Below are 18,516 nucleotides of genomic sequence, written 5' to 3'. Positions count from 1 at the left end.
GGCTAGGACACCTTCAAAAAGACCAGGTTGCTCAGTGCCCCATCCAATCTGGCCTTGAACATCTCTTCCCTTTTTTTTTTTCCTCTTCCCAATGCAATGGATTGCTGTTCTTCAAAAGTTCAGGAATGAGCCTGACAATGCAACAGCGCCCATGAGAAACTCAGCTCTTCGAGCAGGGGATAAATTAGAGAACAGCTTTGTAACGCTTTCTCCTTTCCACACGAGGAAATAGAAAAGTGCCGGAGTGGTTTTTAGAGCTGTTTTTTACAGGCAGCACCCTGAGAATGAGCGGTTCTGCGCTGAGCGTGTGCGACCAGCGCCGGTCACGGCGGCCCCGCCACCGCCTCCCCGCCAGGCCGCGCATGGCCGCGGCCAGCGCCGCTCCCCGGCTTCCCCTCGCCGTGCGCACGCGCCCGGGCGGCGCCTGCGCGGCGGGGCGGGCGGCGGGGCGGGCGCGGGTCTGCATCCGGGTCGCCGCCGTGCCCATTGTCTGGGGAAGGGGCCCGGGGCTCGGCGGCGCTGCACCCGAGGGCCCCTGCCCGCCCGCCGCCCACCCGCGCAGGCTTTAGTAAGTGATCCGCAGCGGTTCTGCCGGCCGTGCGCCGCGGGGATGCCGCCGTGCCCGCGGAGCGCCCCCGCCCCCGGGGGAGCGGGCGCATCGCCGTCACTTGGGCGTCCCGCGGTCCCGGCTGCGCGTCCCCCCGCGTCTGGTCCCCGGCGGATCACGCCGAGGCTTGTCCTCGGGGGATGCTGGCTGCTCCGGGGCGTGTGGCGGCCCCAGCGCCCGCGCAGCCTTCCCGGGCAGCCCGCCGTGCGCGGTGCCGTGCGGTCCGGGGCGCCTGCAGGGAGCACCAGCGCTCCGCCGGGAGGGCGCACCCTGCCCGGCCTCACCTGTGGCAGCGCTGTCCCCGGGACCCCGGCGCGCCTGCATCTGCCGGCTGCTCTCGGGACTGCCCCTGCCTGTCACGCCCGTGCTGCCTTTAATTTAAATGTCCTTAGCGATGCTGAGTGCTCTTTATGCCGGCCAGTAACAACACTGTTTTTTTCCCTGCAGTGGACCGCAGTTCGAAGAGGAGACAGGTGAAGCCTTTGGCAGCTTCACTGCTGGAAGCTTTAGATTATGATAGCTCTGATGACAGTGATTTTAAAGTTGGAGATGCTTCAGGTAAATATGCTTTCTCATCTCCTCTCTTCAGAATTATCTCATTTTTGGTTTATGGTTGCTCATTTAATATCATATAGGAGGCAGAATGCTTGTAGTGATTCTGCTGGGACTTGGAGCCCCTTGAAGGGAGTGACTTGATTGGATAACTGGGAATCGATACTTCAGTTGTGATTATTTTTTTACAACAGAAGCCTCATGATTATCAAGCAAGTTTTGGTGGAAACATTTGAGTAGCTTTTGTGCAGACTGCCTTAACTGTATTTGTTGCTTTTGAGTTCTTCAGTGTAGGGATAATTTTTGGAATAGTCACTGTATTTAGTATTGAAATAAGAATCTAAAGCCATTTTGTTTTGAACAAGTCTGGATAATAGTTTGTTTTGGACTTAAGAGCTTGACTTTTTCTCAAGGTTAATTCTACTCGGTGAGTAAGAACCTAAAGCAAAAAGATAATCTCTTCTGGCTTTTATTGTTTTTTACAATAGACAATCTTAAGGTGTCCATGCAGATAGAAATTTGCAGAAAAGTGTACACATTTCATGCTGTAAGGAAGTTCTTACTGCAGAGAGTTGTTGCTTTGCAGTCTTTTCTATATGTGCAGATTCCTATATCTGCAGTGAACATTCACAGAAACTGAAAATAGACAAGATGGCCAAAATAAAATAAGTGAACTCAAGTACATTGAAGGAAAGGGGGAAGAAGGGATAGGACCATGTTGGTCAGTAACTGCACATTAGATATTCTGTGGTGCATGCTGAGGGAAATTAACAAGAAGATGCAGGATGTATAAGATGCGAGGGAAGCATTATGACAGCTTATCAAATAACTTGACTTTGTTATTTCTTCACTGGGGATGCTGGTGTATGTTTTGTGTGAATGTATAGTGCAAAAATATTCCCATTTGAAGGCTTATTCTTAAGCATTTGGCAAGTTCCTCTGCATTGATGAACTTAAAAATTCTTAATAATAATTCACCCAATGTCAGGTTTAAAGTATGCCTTAGTGTTCCTTGTTTGTTTTGGTTTGGGTGGTTGGTTTTGTTCTTCTCAGCACATCTTCCCCTAGACTTAGACATATTTCCCTTGGTTGTTCTGGTAGTGCAGGCTGCAGTGGCTTAAGAGAGTAAAACTGATGTCATCATACCAATTTCATTTTAAGACTTTTGGGGTCTTGTTTTGTCTACTCTTTTAATTCTGTTCTGAGGCTTTTTGATCCTTTCTTTTGAATAAGGATAAAATTTGCCATAAAATAAAATTATTTTTAATCTCCATGTCTTGGAACAGTAATGTAGGCAGGATTTAAGGGAAGATGAGGATTGGAAAGGGAGTATGGGTCATGAACACATGATTCAGAGCAGTATATTAGTTGGTCAAAAGGCAGTAATTTATTAAAAGTAATGAATACAGCTTTCTGACTCAATATTTTGTGGGTGCAGAAGATTCATTTGTAATTGCTATCCTTTTTGACTTTTAGGACATCATATACTAGAGGGGGCTGGTCAATATCTAGCCTTGAGTGTATTTCAAAATCAATTTCATTTTGAGGAAGTAGAATGGATTTTCCTTTAAATATGCAACACTGAATTGAAACAAGCATATGAAGAAAAAACCAAGTTCTACTGAAAATGTTTTTTTCTAATTGCTGTTTTGTGTTGCTATATCTCATGAAGTGTTGTTTTAGCTTTTCCAAACTTAAATCTATCATTTGTAGGAGAATATAATGTTCTGTTTAATAACACTTTGAAACAGCAAGATAATTTGACATCTTGTACTTTATATGCAGATTATCAGTGCGGAAGAAGAAATTTGTGAGGGTTTGGAGAAGTTGGGGGATAGAAAGTTACTACAAATAAGAGTTTCTTACATGTAATAAGTTTAAATGAATAGTTGCAGGAAATCTGAATCAGAGCACCTGTACTGGTTTAAAATGAAGCTGTTTTAACATACTTTTAAATTTGTTTGCACTTAGTCCATTTCAATTTGGGTGGAAGAAGTGATTAAATAAAGGGATTTTCTTACACACACACACATACATATGTAGTACCCTCCATGAGCAGTCTGTTGCAAATCAGTATTTAGTATTTGCTTGAGTTCAAAATGACATTGTATAGTTTGCTTACAAAAGGAAGTAAGTGTGCCAGAAGCGAGAACCAGTCTGCATTGGGTATGAGCATAAATTATACTATGGTAATTCCATGGGTTCATGACATACATTTTTGTTTATTTTATTCACAAATGCACATATAGGTGTTTAAAATAACAGAAAAATTTGAAAATTAGCTTAAAGGATTATTTAAATATGGAGTTAAAAGAATTCTGAAGTTGTTTGTTCCTTGATGACTCTGTTGTGTCAATATGTGTGAGCTTTAGGATCTCCAGTGATATGTACTAATGGATGATACTGTGCAAATATATGGGGACTGAACCCAGAACGCCTAAACTTTTACACAGCTTCATTGTTCTGCCAGATTTCTGGGAATATGCAATGCAGTAAGGATTTGAGAAGTTGCTATTAAGTGCTTTTAGGAAGCAGCTGGCATTTCTGATTTTTTGTTTTCAGAGTCCTGGCAACTTGGTACATTTTTTCATTATTAAAAATATTTCAAATCACCTAACCTGTATTTCCACCAAAAAATCCACAGGCAACGTGGACTTTTACTTTCAGTGTAATTAATTTCTTTTCTTTTGGATGTAGGTCATACCAGCAATCAGTTGGTCTTTTCCGCTTAAAATATCTCAACATTTGAACATCTCTTTAGAGAAATTGATTTTAGAACTGTTACATTCTTGTAAGTTTACTTAATGTAAATAGTTTTCAAGCCTCTGGGATTTTCATTATGTTTATATTGAACAAAGTCATTTTTTATGGCTTCTCTGTTTCCATTAGTGATGCCATATTCTAAAGTACTGTATTCTTCTGGTTTCTGTAAACATCGTGAAAAAATTGTTCCATGAGAAAAACTGTCATATGTGATCTTAATGTGGGATCAATCAAAAGAACTGTCCCTTTGGAGTCAGAGTGTACAAACATGTGACTTGAAATGATGGTGCTGAAATATACTCAACTTAAAGCTTTTAATAGTATCTTTTACAATACATGTCAGTTATTTGAAGTTTTTCTTGTAAGTTAACTAAAGCATGCTTTGGGGAGTCCTTTTTTTCTTTTTTTTTTTTTCTGCATTGGGAGCAGCTGGAGATACACCGATGTCAGAAGTCAGAGTACCGGTTTAGAGCAATTCCCAGCAGGATTCCAAAGCAAGAATTTACCACTTTTCTTTTCTCTCATCGGTGAATTCAGTCAGTTTTGTCAGTGCATATATTGAAATTGTAATCATACAGAGGAATGTAGTGGTCCCTGAGCAACAATCTTGTGTGAATTCAAGGTCTGGTTCCTATTGCAGTGTAGCTGAGAAGAAAATAACTGAATGTTGCCTGTGAAGAACTCAATCCTGTCACTACTTCTGCTACTAGTCTTGTTGACTCAAATTTTTACATAATTTTTTTTTTTTGGTGTTGAGTGTGAAGCCTGACATGCACATATATTATGTACTTTTCTTGCAGTTGAAGTCAGTAGAAGATCTGTTTTTAAAACAATAAATGATCTACATAAATGCATATATTATCTTTTTTTAAAAGCCTGTGTCTTGATGTAGAAATAAAAAGTTGCAAATATCATTATCTTTCTGTAGCTTGTTTCCTCTTAGCACAATGGAGATTACACTTTTGCTTTCCTGTACAGAATATTGTAATATAAAAAAATGATTGTGAAGGATCAAAATACTGTAGTATTTAACAGTACTGAAATCTTGATGAAGAAACAAATATATTTGGTTTTTTAGACTAAACTTAAATGTTAGGCTAGAGTAAAGTTGCAAGGTGTTTCAGTAGACAGTGAAGGTAAAAGAAAATTTTGGCTAGTTAATCATTAGTAAATGATGATGTATCTCCATATTAATGTGTAGTTCCTGAGACTGGAATTCACAAGAGTTTTTTCTAATTGAGAAAATGGAAAATATCAGCAGTATGTTCTTTTGGAGTATCTTCATCCCAGGTAAAACTTTTGTCTGTACCAATGTCTGCCACTCTAAGTAAAACTTTGGAGTCACTGACAAGATTTTCAGCTTCCATTTTCATTGTAAACACTGGGATTTCTATTATTCCAGGTGCTTGCTGACAAGCAATTGGTAGGACACCAAATTTCATCAGTGTTCTAACCTTGTAAATGAGGTTCTTCCTAGTGACTTAAGTTAAAATTGGCAGTCTTTAGTTTTGAGTGGTTTTGCAACTTGCATAGACATCTAGTGAAATGCCATATGACATAATTATACTGTAAAAGTGAGGAAGCTGCTTACTAAATGACTTTTCTTTCTTCCCTTTCCATCATTTTTTCTATAAAACGAAATACTTGTTTTCTGAGATGTGTTATTGTGGATCAGTGGTCAGTTTCATCTCCTGCTCTGCCCAGTCTCCATCTGCAGTTAATACATATTAGATACTTCTTTTCAAAACAGTATTTGAGAAGAAAGTTTCTCTCTGTAGGGCTGTAGCATCTTAATCTATATTGGTTTGGTTTTGTGTGTTTTCAGTCATGTTATTTTGGACAGTTCAGTTTTTTTAACTGCCAGCACCACTGATGTTGAATTGCTGGTAGTCTACCAGTGTTTAATCACCACATGCAGCAAAATAGCATAGAAAGCCAGGGGCATATATCTAACTGGTGTGTTGGATTCTCTTTCTTGGAATTATGTTGCAAGTGAGGTATTAAGCTTTTAGTTCTTGCTTATAGTTTTATTGATTGTAGCATAATGGGCCTTTGTGTCTATTAGTCAAATGTAGTCACAATTTTACCAGTTACACAACTCTGCCTTTGGTAATTTAAAAATTCTTAGTTTCCATACATGACCTAGGTTTTCCTGCCTTTTTTTTTACATCCAGTTATTAATATTGTAGCTTTCTAGTTAGTTTAAGCATTTTCTTAAGGTATTATGGAGTCTTTATTTGTGATATCTAGATCAGATATATAGGAAGTACAGCTGCTTTTGCATGTTTGGTATAGCACCTGTGCCAAGGATATTTTGTGGTACTGGAGCTGTTTTTCTGTAAGGAAATTTATGGCCAGAGGCTGTTGACAAACACTTTCAGTAGTGCTCTCCACATTTCCCGTCCATGAGGATGCAGCTACCCTGGGTGGGGGATTGTACATGGTGCTTGACATGGTGTTTTGCAGAGATCACTAGGTAATTTCACATAATCTTGTCAAAGGCTAATTGTTTTCCTTGTGGTGGGGGGAAAAAGAGGGTAAAGGACCAATAGATTAGATGGTGGTGGTGGTGTGACATTAATCTCACCTGCATCCTGGTTTTTGTTACTGCTCTCAAAAAGAGGGTATAAGGCCACTGTAGGCTATTTGTCACATGATAGATTATTATTGAATAATATTATTTAGCAGTGATAACTTGGTAGTTGCTTTCTGTGTTGCATGCTCAGCTTTTCAGTGTTCCCTTTTCAGTGTCCCAGGATCCTTGATTATATTTGTGGTAGGTATCTTTGAGCACTTTGGAAAGACTCAACCAGATAGGATTTCGTGCTGATAAAGGAACTTTCTAAAATTATTCCAAATTCTTTTCTACTATTGAAATGATAGTCTTCTTGTCTACTGTTGAAATGATAGTCTTCTTGTCTACTATTTGGAATTTGTTAAGCTTTGTTAGTGGAAGAGCCAAGTCCAAAATTGAGTCCATGATTGCCTTTAACCAGCTTATCCTTTAGAGTTCACTTAAAACAATCAATAAAGCTGTTTTTCAAAGAGCTGCTTATTAAGATAAATACTGCATTGAAGAACCAGACTGTCTCCTGTGAGTGGTTGGCCAGGTACTTTTGGAGTGCAGCATTTGCTCTCTGTATATATTAATTTTCTTAGAATATTGAAAAAATACCTGGAAATTGTGGGGTGTCATATTTAAAATTGTAAAAAGGTCCTGCAAAAAAACCCTGGGAGGATTTTATTTTTGTTGACTCATATAATGATTTCAGTATATTTACCCTGCAGTCTTGTGCCTCATATATGTTATATACAAGACTCCACAGCTGAGTGGAGTTTCTTTATTACACTTTTTTTTTTGTATGTTAATTCTGTAGCATAATGTTCTGTTCTTTTTGGGATTATCCTCTTTAGATTTGAGTGCCACCTGCTGTTGTGCTTAGTAGAGCCAAAGATACAAGGTATAGAGGAATAAATGATGTCTTTCTCCCAACTGTTATCTCTTCTATTTGTCCTCAGTGGAACTCTGTATTCTTCACTATTTGATGGTGTATCTAGCCCCATCTTTCACTTAGAGTAGCTTTACTTCTCTCCTATAGGGAATGACATGATATGGTTGCCAATTTGAAAGAGCCATTCTTTAAGCATTTCTTTCAAGGAGAAAATTGTATACTGCAGCCTCTTCCTCAGTAAAAGTGCAGCTGACAGAAGAAGACCTGCAAAAATTGCTGTTATCACAGAATAGCTCTTTCTGGAAAAGCACCTATCACAGTGGATGCATTCAGATCAAGGAGAGATATCTCTTACTATAGATATCTCTTGTGTGTATGTGAATGTATAAAGGAGAGTAGAAAGCAAAATGTGCAGGCAGAAGGCAAGAGAAATTGAAGGAGAGAAGTGAGTGAGAATACTGCTTATTTGCTATCTGCTTTAAATTTTTGCATTGTGTATTGTTGATGTACATGAATCAATGTTAGTAATTAGAGTGCTGTTAGAGGTCAAACTATAGCAAGACTCTTCCCTCCAAAACAAAATTAAAGCTTAAATTGGCAAGAAGTCTAAGACTATTTAGAAATGCATCAGCGCAGTTAAAGCATCAAAACAAATGTCTGTTATGGATTTACAGTGGGGAAATAATGAAAGCTAAGTTAAAAATTTCAGTTAATTTTAACGTGACAAAATCTTGTATTACCTTATTTACAGTAAGACAAATAGTGCACATAGGCACTTGGCACCTGTGCAATGAGATGCAAACGTGAGATTGTTTGCTTTGAGCATGCAGCCATTATACTAGCACTGCCAAGCCCACAACTAAATCATGTCCCTAAGTGCCACATCTACACATTTTTAAAATATTTCCAGGGTAGTGACTCAGCTACTTCCCTGAGGAGCAGCCTTTTCTGTGAAGTTTTTCCTAATACCCAACCTAGTCCACCCCTGTTGCAACTTGAAGCTGTTTCATCTTGTTCCATCAATTGTTTGGACAGCATGGGGGGAGAGACTCACCCACCCCTTGCTATGCCCTCCATTCAGGCAGTTGTAGAGAGTGATAAGCCCTTTCAAAAAGCCTCCTTTTTGCCAGACTTCTGTTCCAGACCTTTCACCAGCTCCACTGTCCTGCACTGGACACACTCCAGCATTTCAGTGTCTTTCTTGAAGTGAGGAGCTCAGAACTTGACACAGGATTTGAGGTGTCCCCCTTTACTCACCAGTCTGAGTAAAGGGGGACAGCAGCTGCCCTGGTCAAACTGGCTTCACTATTGCTGCTACAGACTAGGATGCCACTGGCCTTCTTGGGCATGTGCTGGGTCTTGTTCAGCCAAATGTCAGCCAGCACTCCCCACGCTTTTCCACTGAGCAGCTTTCCAGCCCCTCTGCCCCAGTCTGTTGTCCTCTATCATCTTGATGGCATTCAAGATGATCTGCTTCCATGACTTTCCAGGGTCAGGCTGGCAGGACTGACTGGAGTTCCCTGGATACTCCTTCTGACCCTCCTTGCAGATGGGTATCACAATTTTTGTTTAAACTTCTAATCATGTGGAACCTCCCTGGTTAGCCAGGATTGCTGGTAAATTATTGAATGGTGCTCATTTGGGCCCACAGATGTGTGTGCATCTGAGAGATGTAGCAGATCACTTGCCATTTCCCCTTGGATTATGTGCTTCATTATGCTTCCTGTGTCTGTCTTCTAGTTTAGGGGGGTAGATATGCAGAGAACAATGAGTATTGCTGTTAAAGACTGAGGCAAAGAAGGCATTAAGTACCTCAGCCTTTTCCTCATCCTTTGGCACTGTCTCCTTCCTCATTCAGTAAAGGGCAGAGATTGTCTTTAGTCTTCATTTTGTTGATTATGTATTTATTATATTTTATGGTAGTAGTCAGATTAAGTTCTAATTGGTCTTTTACCCTTCTAATTTTTTCCCTGAAAAAAAATATTCTCTCTCACATCATTCATGTAGTCCTCTTGGGTTGCCTGCCCCTTTTTCCAAAAGAGCCAAATTCTCCTTGTACTTCTGAGTTCCAGTCAAAGTTCTCATCTCTCTGTTCAGGCACATCAGCCTTTGTTACTGCTAGCTTGTCTTTCAGCGCATAGGGATGGCTTGCTCCTGTGCTTTAAGATTTCCTTGAAGAATGTCCAGCCTTCCTGGACTGCCTCCCAAGAGACTATGCTGACCAAGCCTCTCAACAGGGCATCATCTCTCTGAGAGTCCAGGATAGAAGTTCTACTTTTCTGAGAATTGAAAATTATAATTTCAAGTTTGCTCTGCCCAGAACACCCTCGAGTCATCACCCACAACAGCTTCTCTGATCACAAGTAACAGGTTCAGTAGGCTACTTCATTGTCTGTGTCAGGCAGATACCTTCCACATGCTCCAGGAACATTGTAGAGCAGTTCCTCTCTGCTGTATTGTGTTTTCAGCAGACGTCTGGTAACTTGAAGTCTACTATGAGAATGAGGGCTAGTGGTTGTGAGACTATGGACTGTTTATTGACTATTTCACTTTCCTCTTCATCCTGGTTGGGTGGTCTTTACCAGACTCCCACCAGTATTGCCTTGTTGGACTTTCCTGAGTCTTACCCTTAAACAACCGAATTGTCCTTACACCCTAGACAATCAAAACACTCCCTAACATATGGGGCTACTGTACCACCTCTCCTTCCTTGCCTGTTGCTTTTGAAGGGTTTATAGCCATCCACTGCAGCGCTCTGGCTGTCCATGTTATCTCATGTCTACATGCGTGGCAGCTATGTCATAGTTTTAGTGCTGCTCAGTGGCTTCCTGCTCCTCCTGTTTGTTGCCTGTGCTGAGTATGTTGGGGTAGAGGCACTTCAGCTGGGCTATTGATCTCTCCAGCTTTATTGGAGAACAAGCCCTAAGTCTTACCATGACCATTTTCAGTCATGTCTATGTTTTCTAAAACATAATAACCCTTGAGTCTTTACTGCTAGAGGATCTCCATTCCCTACCTCCACTGAGGTGACACACCATGCTAAGATCTTTCTAGCATGTTGTCCCCCAAACAATGGCGGGCTGTCCCCAGGCATATCTCTAGGGAACTTGGGTTTATTGCTTTCCCCCTTCAAATCTAATGTAGTCTTTCAATGAGCCCTGCTAACTCCTATGCAAGGATCCTTTTCCCCCCTCTTTGTATCTGGTGTGCCCTGTCTGTCACCAGCAGGCCTGGTATCCTATAAACTAACCCATGATCAAAAAACCATTAAAGATGATCTGAGTCAACCCCCTGCCTTGGTCAGAAACTTATTTCACTGACCAGATTGTTTAAAGCCCCATCCCACCTGGCCTTGAAATATTTTCCATGATGGGACGCTTACAACTTCCCTGGACAGCCTGTTCCAGTGTCTCACCATGCTCATTGAAAAGTTTCTTGTGTCCAATCTAAACCCCAACCTCTTTCAATTTAAAACTGGTTGCCCTTTTACTGTCACCACAGGCCTTAGTAAAAAATCTCTCTCATAAGCTCTGTTCTCCCTGGAGCCTTCTCTTCTCCAAGCTGAACCACCCCAACTCTTTGAGCCTGTCTTCATGGAGTGTTGTAGCCTTCTCACCATTTTTGTGGTCTTTCTGTGGAGGTACTCTCCCTTAACGAGGAAAGGCTGAGAGAACTAGGCCTGTTCATCCTTAAGAAGAGATGACTGAGAGGGGACCTCATCCATGTCTATCAGTGTCTGAAAGGAGGGTGGTGAGAGTTGACCAGGCTCTTTGCAGTGCCAAGCAATAGGACAAGAGGCAATGGGCAGAAACTGATCCACAGGAATTTTCACTTGAATTGGAAGAAAAACTTCTTTAGTGTGCAGGTGTCTGAGCACTGGGCAGATTGTCCAGAGATGTGCCGTCTTCCTCAGTGGAGATACCCAAGAACTGTCTGGATGCAATCCTGGGCAGCATGCTCTTGGATGACCCACTGTGGTCCCTTCCAGCCTTGCTCATCCTCTGATTCTGTAGCCAAACAAATTATTGTGACTTGAAAACAATTATTTAGGATTGCCTGTTAGTTAATACTGGCTTTGTTTCTTGTGTATGCCTGATTCATGTTCTACTCTTTCAAAACTTCAGTTAATTTTCTTGTACTTTGATTACTACAATTAAGGCTAATAGGTGTGGAGAAATGACTGAATTATGTTTTTCTCAAAGACTGTAAAAAAAACTTGTGCTTTTCCTGGTTCTCCAAATGTTATATGTTAGAAACTTCTAGTTTTTATTAGCTTGTAAGGGGATGGATAATTTTAATGTCCTAAGCAGTAATAGTAGCACTTAGGGCTTTTTTTTTTTTTTGGCAGTAGTTATATAATCTCCTCACTGAATGCTTCCACATGCAGGTATATGCTGAAGAAGGCAAAACTGACCAGTATATTGAAGTAACAAGTGGCTAATCATTGGCAATGTTCTTTGGGGTGGAAAAAAATGCTGTAGGAAATGACACACTGTGCACACCTACCTCAGTGTCTGTGTTTTTGGATTTATACAGAGCTGAATGTACAGAGAAATTCTCTGTGTGTGGTGATAGTGAGTGGTGGAGATTTTTGGCTTGTAACTAAAGAAATTAAGATTTTTTTTTTTTTAATTTGTGAGCAACAATGTGTTCCATCTTTGCGTCTGTATGACAGTGGATCAAGAACTTGGTGCTGGCTTTGAGCAAACTGAAAACTGTAGCCACTGCCTAATTGATCTCTGCATTGGATCACGAAACTATTTTATTTTTAAAATTAAAAAAAATATTTTCTGAGTTTTCCTTCATTAAAACAATACTATAAATAAAAAGCAGTAGATTCATATAAGATGAGAGATAGCAAGGTAGATGCTGTTTATAAAGTTTAACAAGTTCACGTGTAATTTTTCAATATTTTTTACATGTGCTTTATAGTAAAAATGTCTCTTTTTTATATAAAATTTTTTCTCTGTTCTTTCCTGTTGCTCATGTTGGCATGTGTTAATTAATGAAATAGTGAGTACACACAGAATGTATGAGTAGTGTAAGGTTAGTGCATTGTAGTGCAGCTGCAATGCTGAGTGAGGCATAGTTTATGTGGGATTAATAAGTGAACTAACCTTAAAAATTAAAAGAGCCCTCTAACCCCGAAAAACAAAGATGTATTAAAAATTAAGGTGTGGGATTATCCATATTATTATTAGAACTAGCAATGTAAACTCTTCATTTTGTAATTTCAGACATCTTCTGTTGGATAGGTATTTTATTTTGAAGATGTAGAAAACACCTCCAGAAGTTAAGAACTGGAATGCTCTTTCTTTAAGATGTGACTTCACATGGAAATTACTGTGCTACTGCTTTTTGTTAATATGAGCTACAGTTCAAAAGAACATACAATGCTCATTTAATAAGTCCTACCATCTTTTTTTTTTGCATCTTAAAATGCACACATGTTTAACAGATTCTCAACATAGCACTCGAAATAGCAATATTTGGACATCAGCTGAAAAAATAGGTGGAATACCTTATGAGGGAGGAACATGCATCATTCTTTTGTTTAACAACTTGCTTCAAGAGATTTTATTTTTGGGGGTTCATTTGTGTCGGAACTTTTTTTAAATTTTCATATGCTCAACAGATTCTGAAGGAAGTGGTCATGGGAGTGAAGATGCATCTAAGGACAGTGGTGAAGGTTCCTGTACTGAATCAGAAGAAAATATCTTGGAGGAGGAACCGGCAGAAGAGAAAGTAGAAGAGCAACAGCCGAAAGCCTCCACTGAAGAAGTGCCAACAACAGACAAAGAGGTAATTAAAACTGAAAAGAAAGAGCAGGAAGATGAAGAAGAAAAGCCAAAAAAGAAGAAAGAGAAGGAGAAAGCAGCTGAACCTGATGCTGTGGCTGATGAGCAAACAAATGAACCAAAAAAATGGAATTTGCGCAGGAACCGACCCCTGCTGGATTTTGTATCGATGGAAGAGCTGAATGATATGGATGACTACGACAGCGAAGATGACAATGACTGGCGGCCTACTGCTGAGAAGAGAAAAGGAAAGAACGCGCTGAAAAAAGAGGGGAGCGATGGAGATAACGAAGATGATGAAGATGACGGGAGTGGAAGTGATGAGGATGACAATGATGAGGAAGCTAATGAGGAAGATAATAGCAGCACGGCTAGCGATGGAGGATCCAAGAAGAAGAAGAGTAAAGTTCTTAACAGGAATAATGCAGATGATGAGGAATTGACAAATGATAGCCTGGCTCTTTCACAAAGCAAGAGTAATGAGGTAGTGCAACCAACTTTCTATAATATATCTATTGACAAATGGAAACTACTCCCCGGTAGCTGTTCTGTTAATATTAAAAGTTAAACTGATTAGCTGGACTTGTGTTCACACAATAATAAGTGAATAATAAGTGAAGCAGGAAAGATTATGCTAAATAGGCACTGCATATTAAATAACCTTGCTTGGACCATTTGACCAATCTAATGCCACTTAAGTCAATAGTGGGACTTCTCTTGGCTTTATAGAGATTGGATTAGTACTAAAACAAATAGGAGGTCCAATATGCAAACCAACATATGTTAGCAAGGATTCTAGTTCTCTTTTAGTATAAATGTTGTACATGAAAGTTAAAAGCATCTGTGACATAATCATGAAATAGATGAATGAGGCATTATTCTTTGAGACAAACATCAAAGTCTGAACAGAGTTCACTTATGGAAGAATGCACACTAGGTTTAAAATCAAATAGAATAATTATGATAATTTATGTTGGATTTGCTTATAATAGTCACAAATGAACTAATTTCTTACCATACTAAAAGCATTTGGGTACTAGGATTATTATATTAAATATCTTCTAATTGCAGAATGTGAATATTATATATATAAGTGTTTAATAAAGTAACCTTTTTTTCCCTATGCACGATTTTACTTGCCTTCAAGATTGTGCCTGTGGAAAAATTAAGATACCAGGTTGTTACTGTGGCTGACTTCATGTTCTGCAATAGCAAAATTCTGAACAAAATAAAAATAATTGCTATAAAATCTATATTCAGTTTTCAGGATATAATCACGATGTCAGCATAGCATTTGAGAAATGGTAGTGATATGATATTATTAAAAGTTCTGCTGTTCCCTTTAAACTTTGTTTTAATGTGTAAAATGACGGGGAACTAAACAGTATTTGGATTTGGTCCATTTTAGATAATTTGATAGGTATTGTGTATATATATATATTTATATATTATTGCAAGTGAGCTGTGCTGTTTTAGCTACTAGTAATAATTGGGATTGGAAAAAAAAAGGATGATTTGTTTGATTTTTCTTTTTTTTTTTAACTTTTTGTATAGGCATCTTCTTTCCTTATCAGGCTCTGTGATTCTAGTATTATTACCTGCATTTTCTTGGGTCAGGAGCTGAAAGTACTCTACCAATACTAATGATCAGAACTTGTAACAGAGGCAGTTTTCTTTCAGAGTTGCTTCCCATATCAAAATGGAGATGTGCAGCTGCATTCTTGGTGATATATTCTTCTGTTTAATATCCATTGGCTTGGAAAAACAGACCTGTTTCAGAAACCCAGAGCTGTCTCTGATGTATCTTCTTTGAAGCTTCTTAGTATGCATGGATATCATATTCTGTTCATGCCTTAGATTTAGAACAGTGATCAGAACATAAAATCAAAATTGAAAATTTGAAGTTCAGATTGTAATTTTGTAACTGATAATTTATCTTTTTTGCATGTTAAGTGCTGTACTGTGTATGACTAGGTCTTTATCAAGAAGTTCAGCAAAAGTATCTGTAGACTGAATTCTAGACTGTAAGGTTCAAATTTCTGATACTCAATATACTGTATTGTAACAGTATACTCTCCACTGCTACAATATTTTAAATTAGTAAAAACTGGAAAGGAGTAAAAAAAAAAATCTTGTCTAGCACATACATCTATCAAAATCTCATCACGCTGCAGAAACTGAGTTCTTAGAAAACTGAGTTCTTAGATGTTCAAATCCATAATAAATTTAGGAAAGAATGTCCTAAGGCAATTTGTTCTGAACATATTCTAGTGTCCTTTATATGCATTCTTCCTTTCTTTCCTTTGCTTATTTTTGGAAGATGGAAACAGGGGAGGGTGTTGGGAAGGGGTTGTTCAGTTCTCGTTTTCCTGATGTTTTTATTTGTTTACATATTACAAAAGTATTTTGAGGTCTGCATATGCATTATTTTAACATGTGCTGTAATTATTTCTATTGTATTATGAATAGAATACAAACTTAGCTTTCTTTCCTGAGGATAAGCATCATTAGTAGGTAAATGGTGCTTTGCTTTTTTTATAATTATTACCACTTCATAGGACTCTTCTATTCTCAGTGAGGTGGTGGTTGTATTTTTAATTTTTTTCCCTTTAAAGTTAAAAGTCTGGGCATATAGCTTGAAATGCTCACTTTCTTCATTAATACCCCAGAAATGGGAGTTACATAGTGGTCCAGCTGAAAAAATTTCTCCTACTTCAATAGAGAACAGGACATGCTCAGAAGTTGCAGCAGTTACTATTATATCTAAAGGATTCCATGTTTTGGATGAGTCTCTCGGGTGCTTACATATGTAGACTAAAAGCAGAGGAGAGCAGCACACTTTACAGATCACTCCCTCTCTGTGCCTGCATAAAAAAAAAAGTTGATCAGCTGCTTTGTTTGACCTGGTGTCTGTTTTCTCATGAGGCGAACCTTAATGGTTGGGGTCCTAACATTAGAACAAAAATTTGATGTCCTTTCATCATTGCTTTTTTGTTTGGGTTTTTTGGTCCATGTTTGCATATATTCTCACTGCCTGTAGAGCTAGTGTTATTTCAGTGTTTTTACAATGCATTACTGTTTCTTAATTTAAAGTAAAACTTTGGTTTTTTGTTTTTTTTTTTTTTTAAATTACCAGACCTTGGGCTTCTATAACAGTAGACATTACCAGTGTCTCTTAAATTTCTCTCAGTGAAGCCAAATAACAGTTTAAATCAAAGGTACTGTCAGAAAAAGCTGATCTGAGTTGTGACACGCATCAGAGAAATCTGTGCCATAGCACAGTTAATCTGCCAAAGTTAGGGAGCATCCACTGCCATTTTCCCATCTGTAATGTGAATGGTAAGCTAAGCATGGGTCTTTTGAGTAATGATGGGCTGCAGTAATGTCCAGGTTTATTTCTTTCCTCAAAATGCTTTGTCCTAAAAGGAGGATGTTGGAAGAGATGCTCCGTAAGTCTGAGCTCCGTATCAGAGAATCTTCTGTTTTTCACAATTAGTTGCTTTCCTCTAAGCTATGTGACCCTGTGAATGTTCTTTTCTACATGAGCTCCTGTTCCCTTAGGCATAGTATTGGTGCTGTATTTTATAAATGGTGAGTTGGAAATAGAAAAAACTGTTTGAGAGAGCATCTTTCACCCTGATTTTTTTTTTTGGATGCCATTTTTTGGATGCCATTTTGGAATATTTTCACACATTTTGAATGGTAGCATTAAACTCTCAGCCTCTGCTTTGAAACTATTGCTGTTTCTTTGTACCACAGTGGTTATTTTTCACTATTGTGCTTATTTTCATATTTCCTTATATGCCTTCATATTAGCAATAAAGGTAGTTCAAGCTCAGGTATAAAAATAAATATGTATGGAGGCCATGAAACTGCAGAAGAGACAGTGACCATGTCTCACAATGGTAATAGTAAGAAGACAATGTTTATTAAGAAAACTAATTTTACATATAACTTTGGTTTATGAAGCACTTCTCCATGTTTTCTTAGAAAAATTCCCCATGAAAACCCACAATCTATTTAAGAGCTGTGGTTCATATTGTAGGTTGCCAGAACAGGGCAAATCCTTACTCCTGTATATAATCAGAAGAACATATAGTTTTAATAAATTGTATGGTTTTGCACAGATATGCATAAATTTGCATTAGAACAAAACCATACAGAGTTAAAAATTTGTTATATTTTTGTAAGTGAAAACTTGGCAGGCTTGCATTAGCGGTGTATTCTTGAATTTTTCAGAGCCATGTGATTTTTTTAAATTTTAAGAAGATGAAGCAACTTTTCTGAATGTTGGAACATTGGAAAGTCATCCTTGGCCTTTTTTAAATTTTGATTTTAAATGGCTTTTTAGGTATTCCATTTTGTAGCCTACAAATGGTTCAAAGACATACATTTCTGTCTTGAGGATTCTGTCTTGATGATTCTGTATTAAGATGATTCTATCTTGACTCTCCTCTGACCTCTGGATCTTAACAGGTCTGTAGGTTGCATTGACATCCATGCATCCTAGCTCTTGTATTTTTGAAGGCAGTGTTTGAGCATTTTGACAACAAAGAAGCTTCTAGCCTTTTGAAAATAATGTTCCATGGTTTTTTGATTGTTGTTCAAAAATTGAGCAAATAACAGATATTCTGCTTGCTTTAAATAAAATTGAAATTCCTGGCATAACCCATGTGTCTCTATTTTTCAATATCAGGACTCATTGATCCTTGAGAAGTCTCAAAATTGGAGTTCCCAGAAAATGGACCATATTTTGATTTGTTGCGTTTGTCTTGGAGATAACAGTGAAGATGCTGATGAAATAATCCAGTGTGACAACTGTGGAATAACAGTGCATGAAGGTAATACAACCCTTCATTCTTGTTGCAGAAGGAATGCATATACTTTGCTTTTAATAAAATGTTGACTTTCTTTCTTCAAAGAGCATCTTTCAATCCTGGGGGGTATTTTTTTGAAATACTGCTTTGATTTTTTTAGTGGTGTAACACTCATCTTCTACTTGGCAAAGCAAATATAAGAACCTGTGGGAGGGGACATAATCTACAGATACTGACACAATGAATGACAGTGTGCAAATATTGGAGCTATACACTGTATATTTTTTTTCACTTTAGGATATTCTATTGATGTGTTTTGTCTTACCTATTTCAGTGTATGAATTTGATTGCGTAATTGGGATATAAGGTAATGAGAATAGAAGGCCTTGTAAAAAGAAAGGTTATTTCACCTATATTTTTGCTGTACCAAAATGGCAGAGAGAAGGGGAAGAGCAAAGGGATTCTCCATGGCATTCATTTGTGAAAACAGCTAGTCTTGAACTTCCTCATAATTTTCACTGATGTTT

The 18,516-nt window shown here is 38.5% G+C and overlaps 1 protein-coding gene across 5 annotated transcripts in view; it reads left to right on the top strand.

Moving 5' to 3' along the window:
• Positions 1-443: 443 nt before the first annotated feature.
• PHF14 (PHD finger protein 14) overlaps positions 444-18,516 on the top strand; it is a gene marked incomplete at its 5' end in the record, with an annotated part of 160,378 nt that continues 142,305 nt past the window's right edge. For 4 of the 5 annotated variants that reach the window (XM_084211205.1, XM_084211203.1, XM_084211204.1 and 1 more), the window contains 4 exons: positions 444-568; positions 1,055-1,165; positions 13,010-13,656; positions 17,869-18,013. In XM_084211205.1, the coding sequence (XP_084067331.1) occupies position 568; positions 1,055-1,165; positions 13,010-13,656; positions 17,869-18,013 (904 nt within the window). Of the gene's footprint in view, positions 569-1,017; positions 1,166-13,009; positions 13,657-17,868; positions 18,014-18,516 lie in introns of those variants that run through there. The other variant, XM_084211202.1, reaches the window with a different exon arrangement.

The sequence above is a fragment of the Fringilla coelebs genome, assembly GCF_963513975.1.
Source record: "Fringilla coelebs genome assembly, chromosome: 1".
NCBI classification, from domain to species: domain Eukaryota; kingdom Metazoa; phylum Chordata; class Aves; order Passeriformes; family Fringillidae; genus Fringilla; species Fringilla coelebs.
This window is presented reverse-complemented; position numbering and strand designations above follow the sequence as displayed.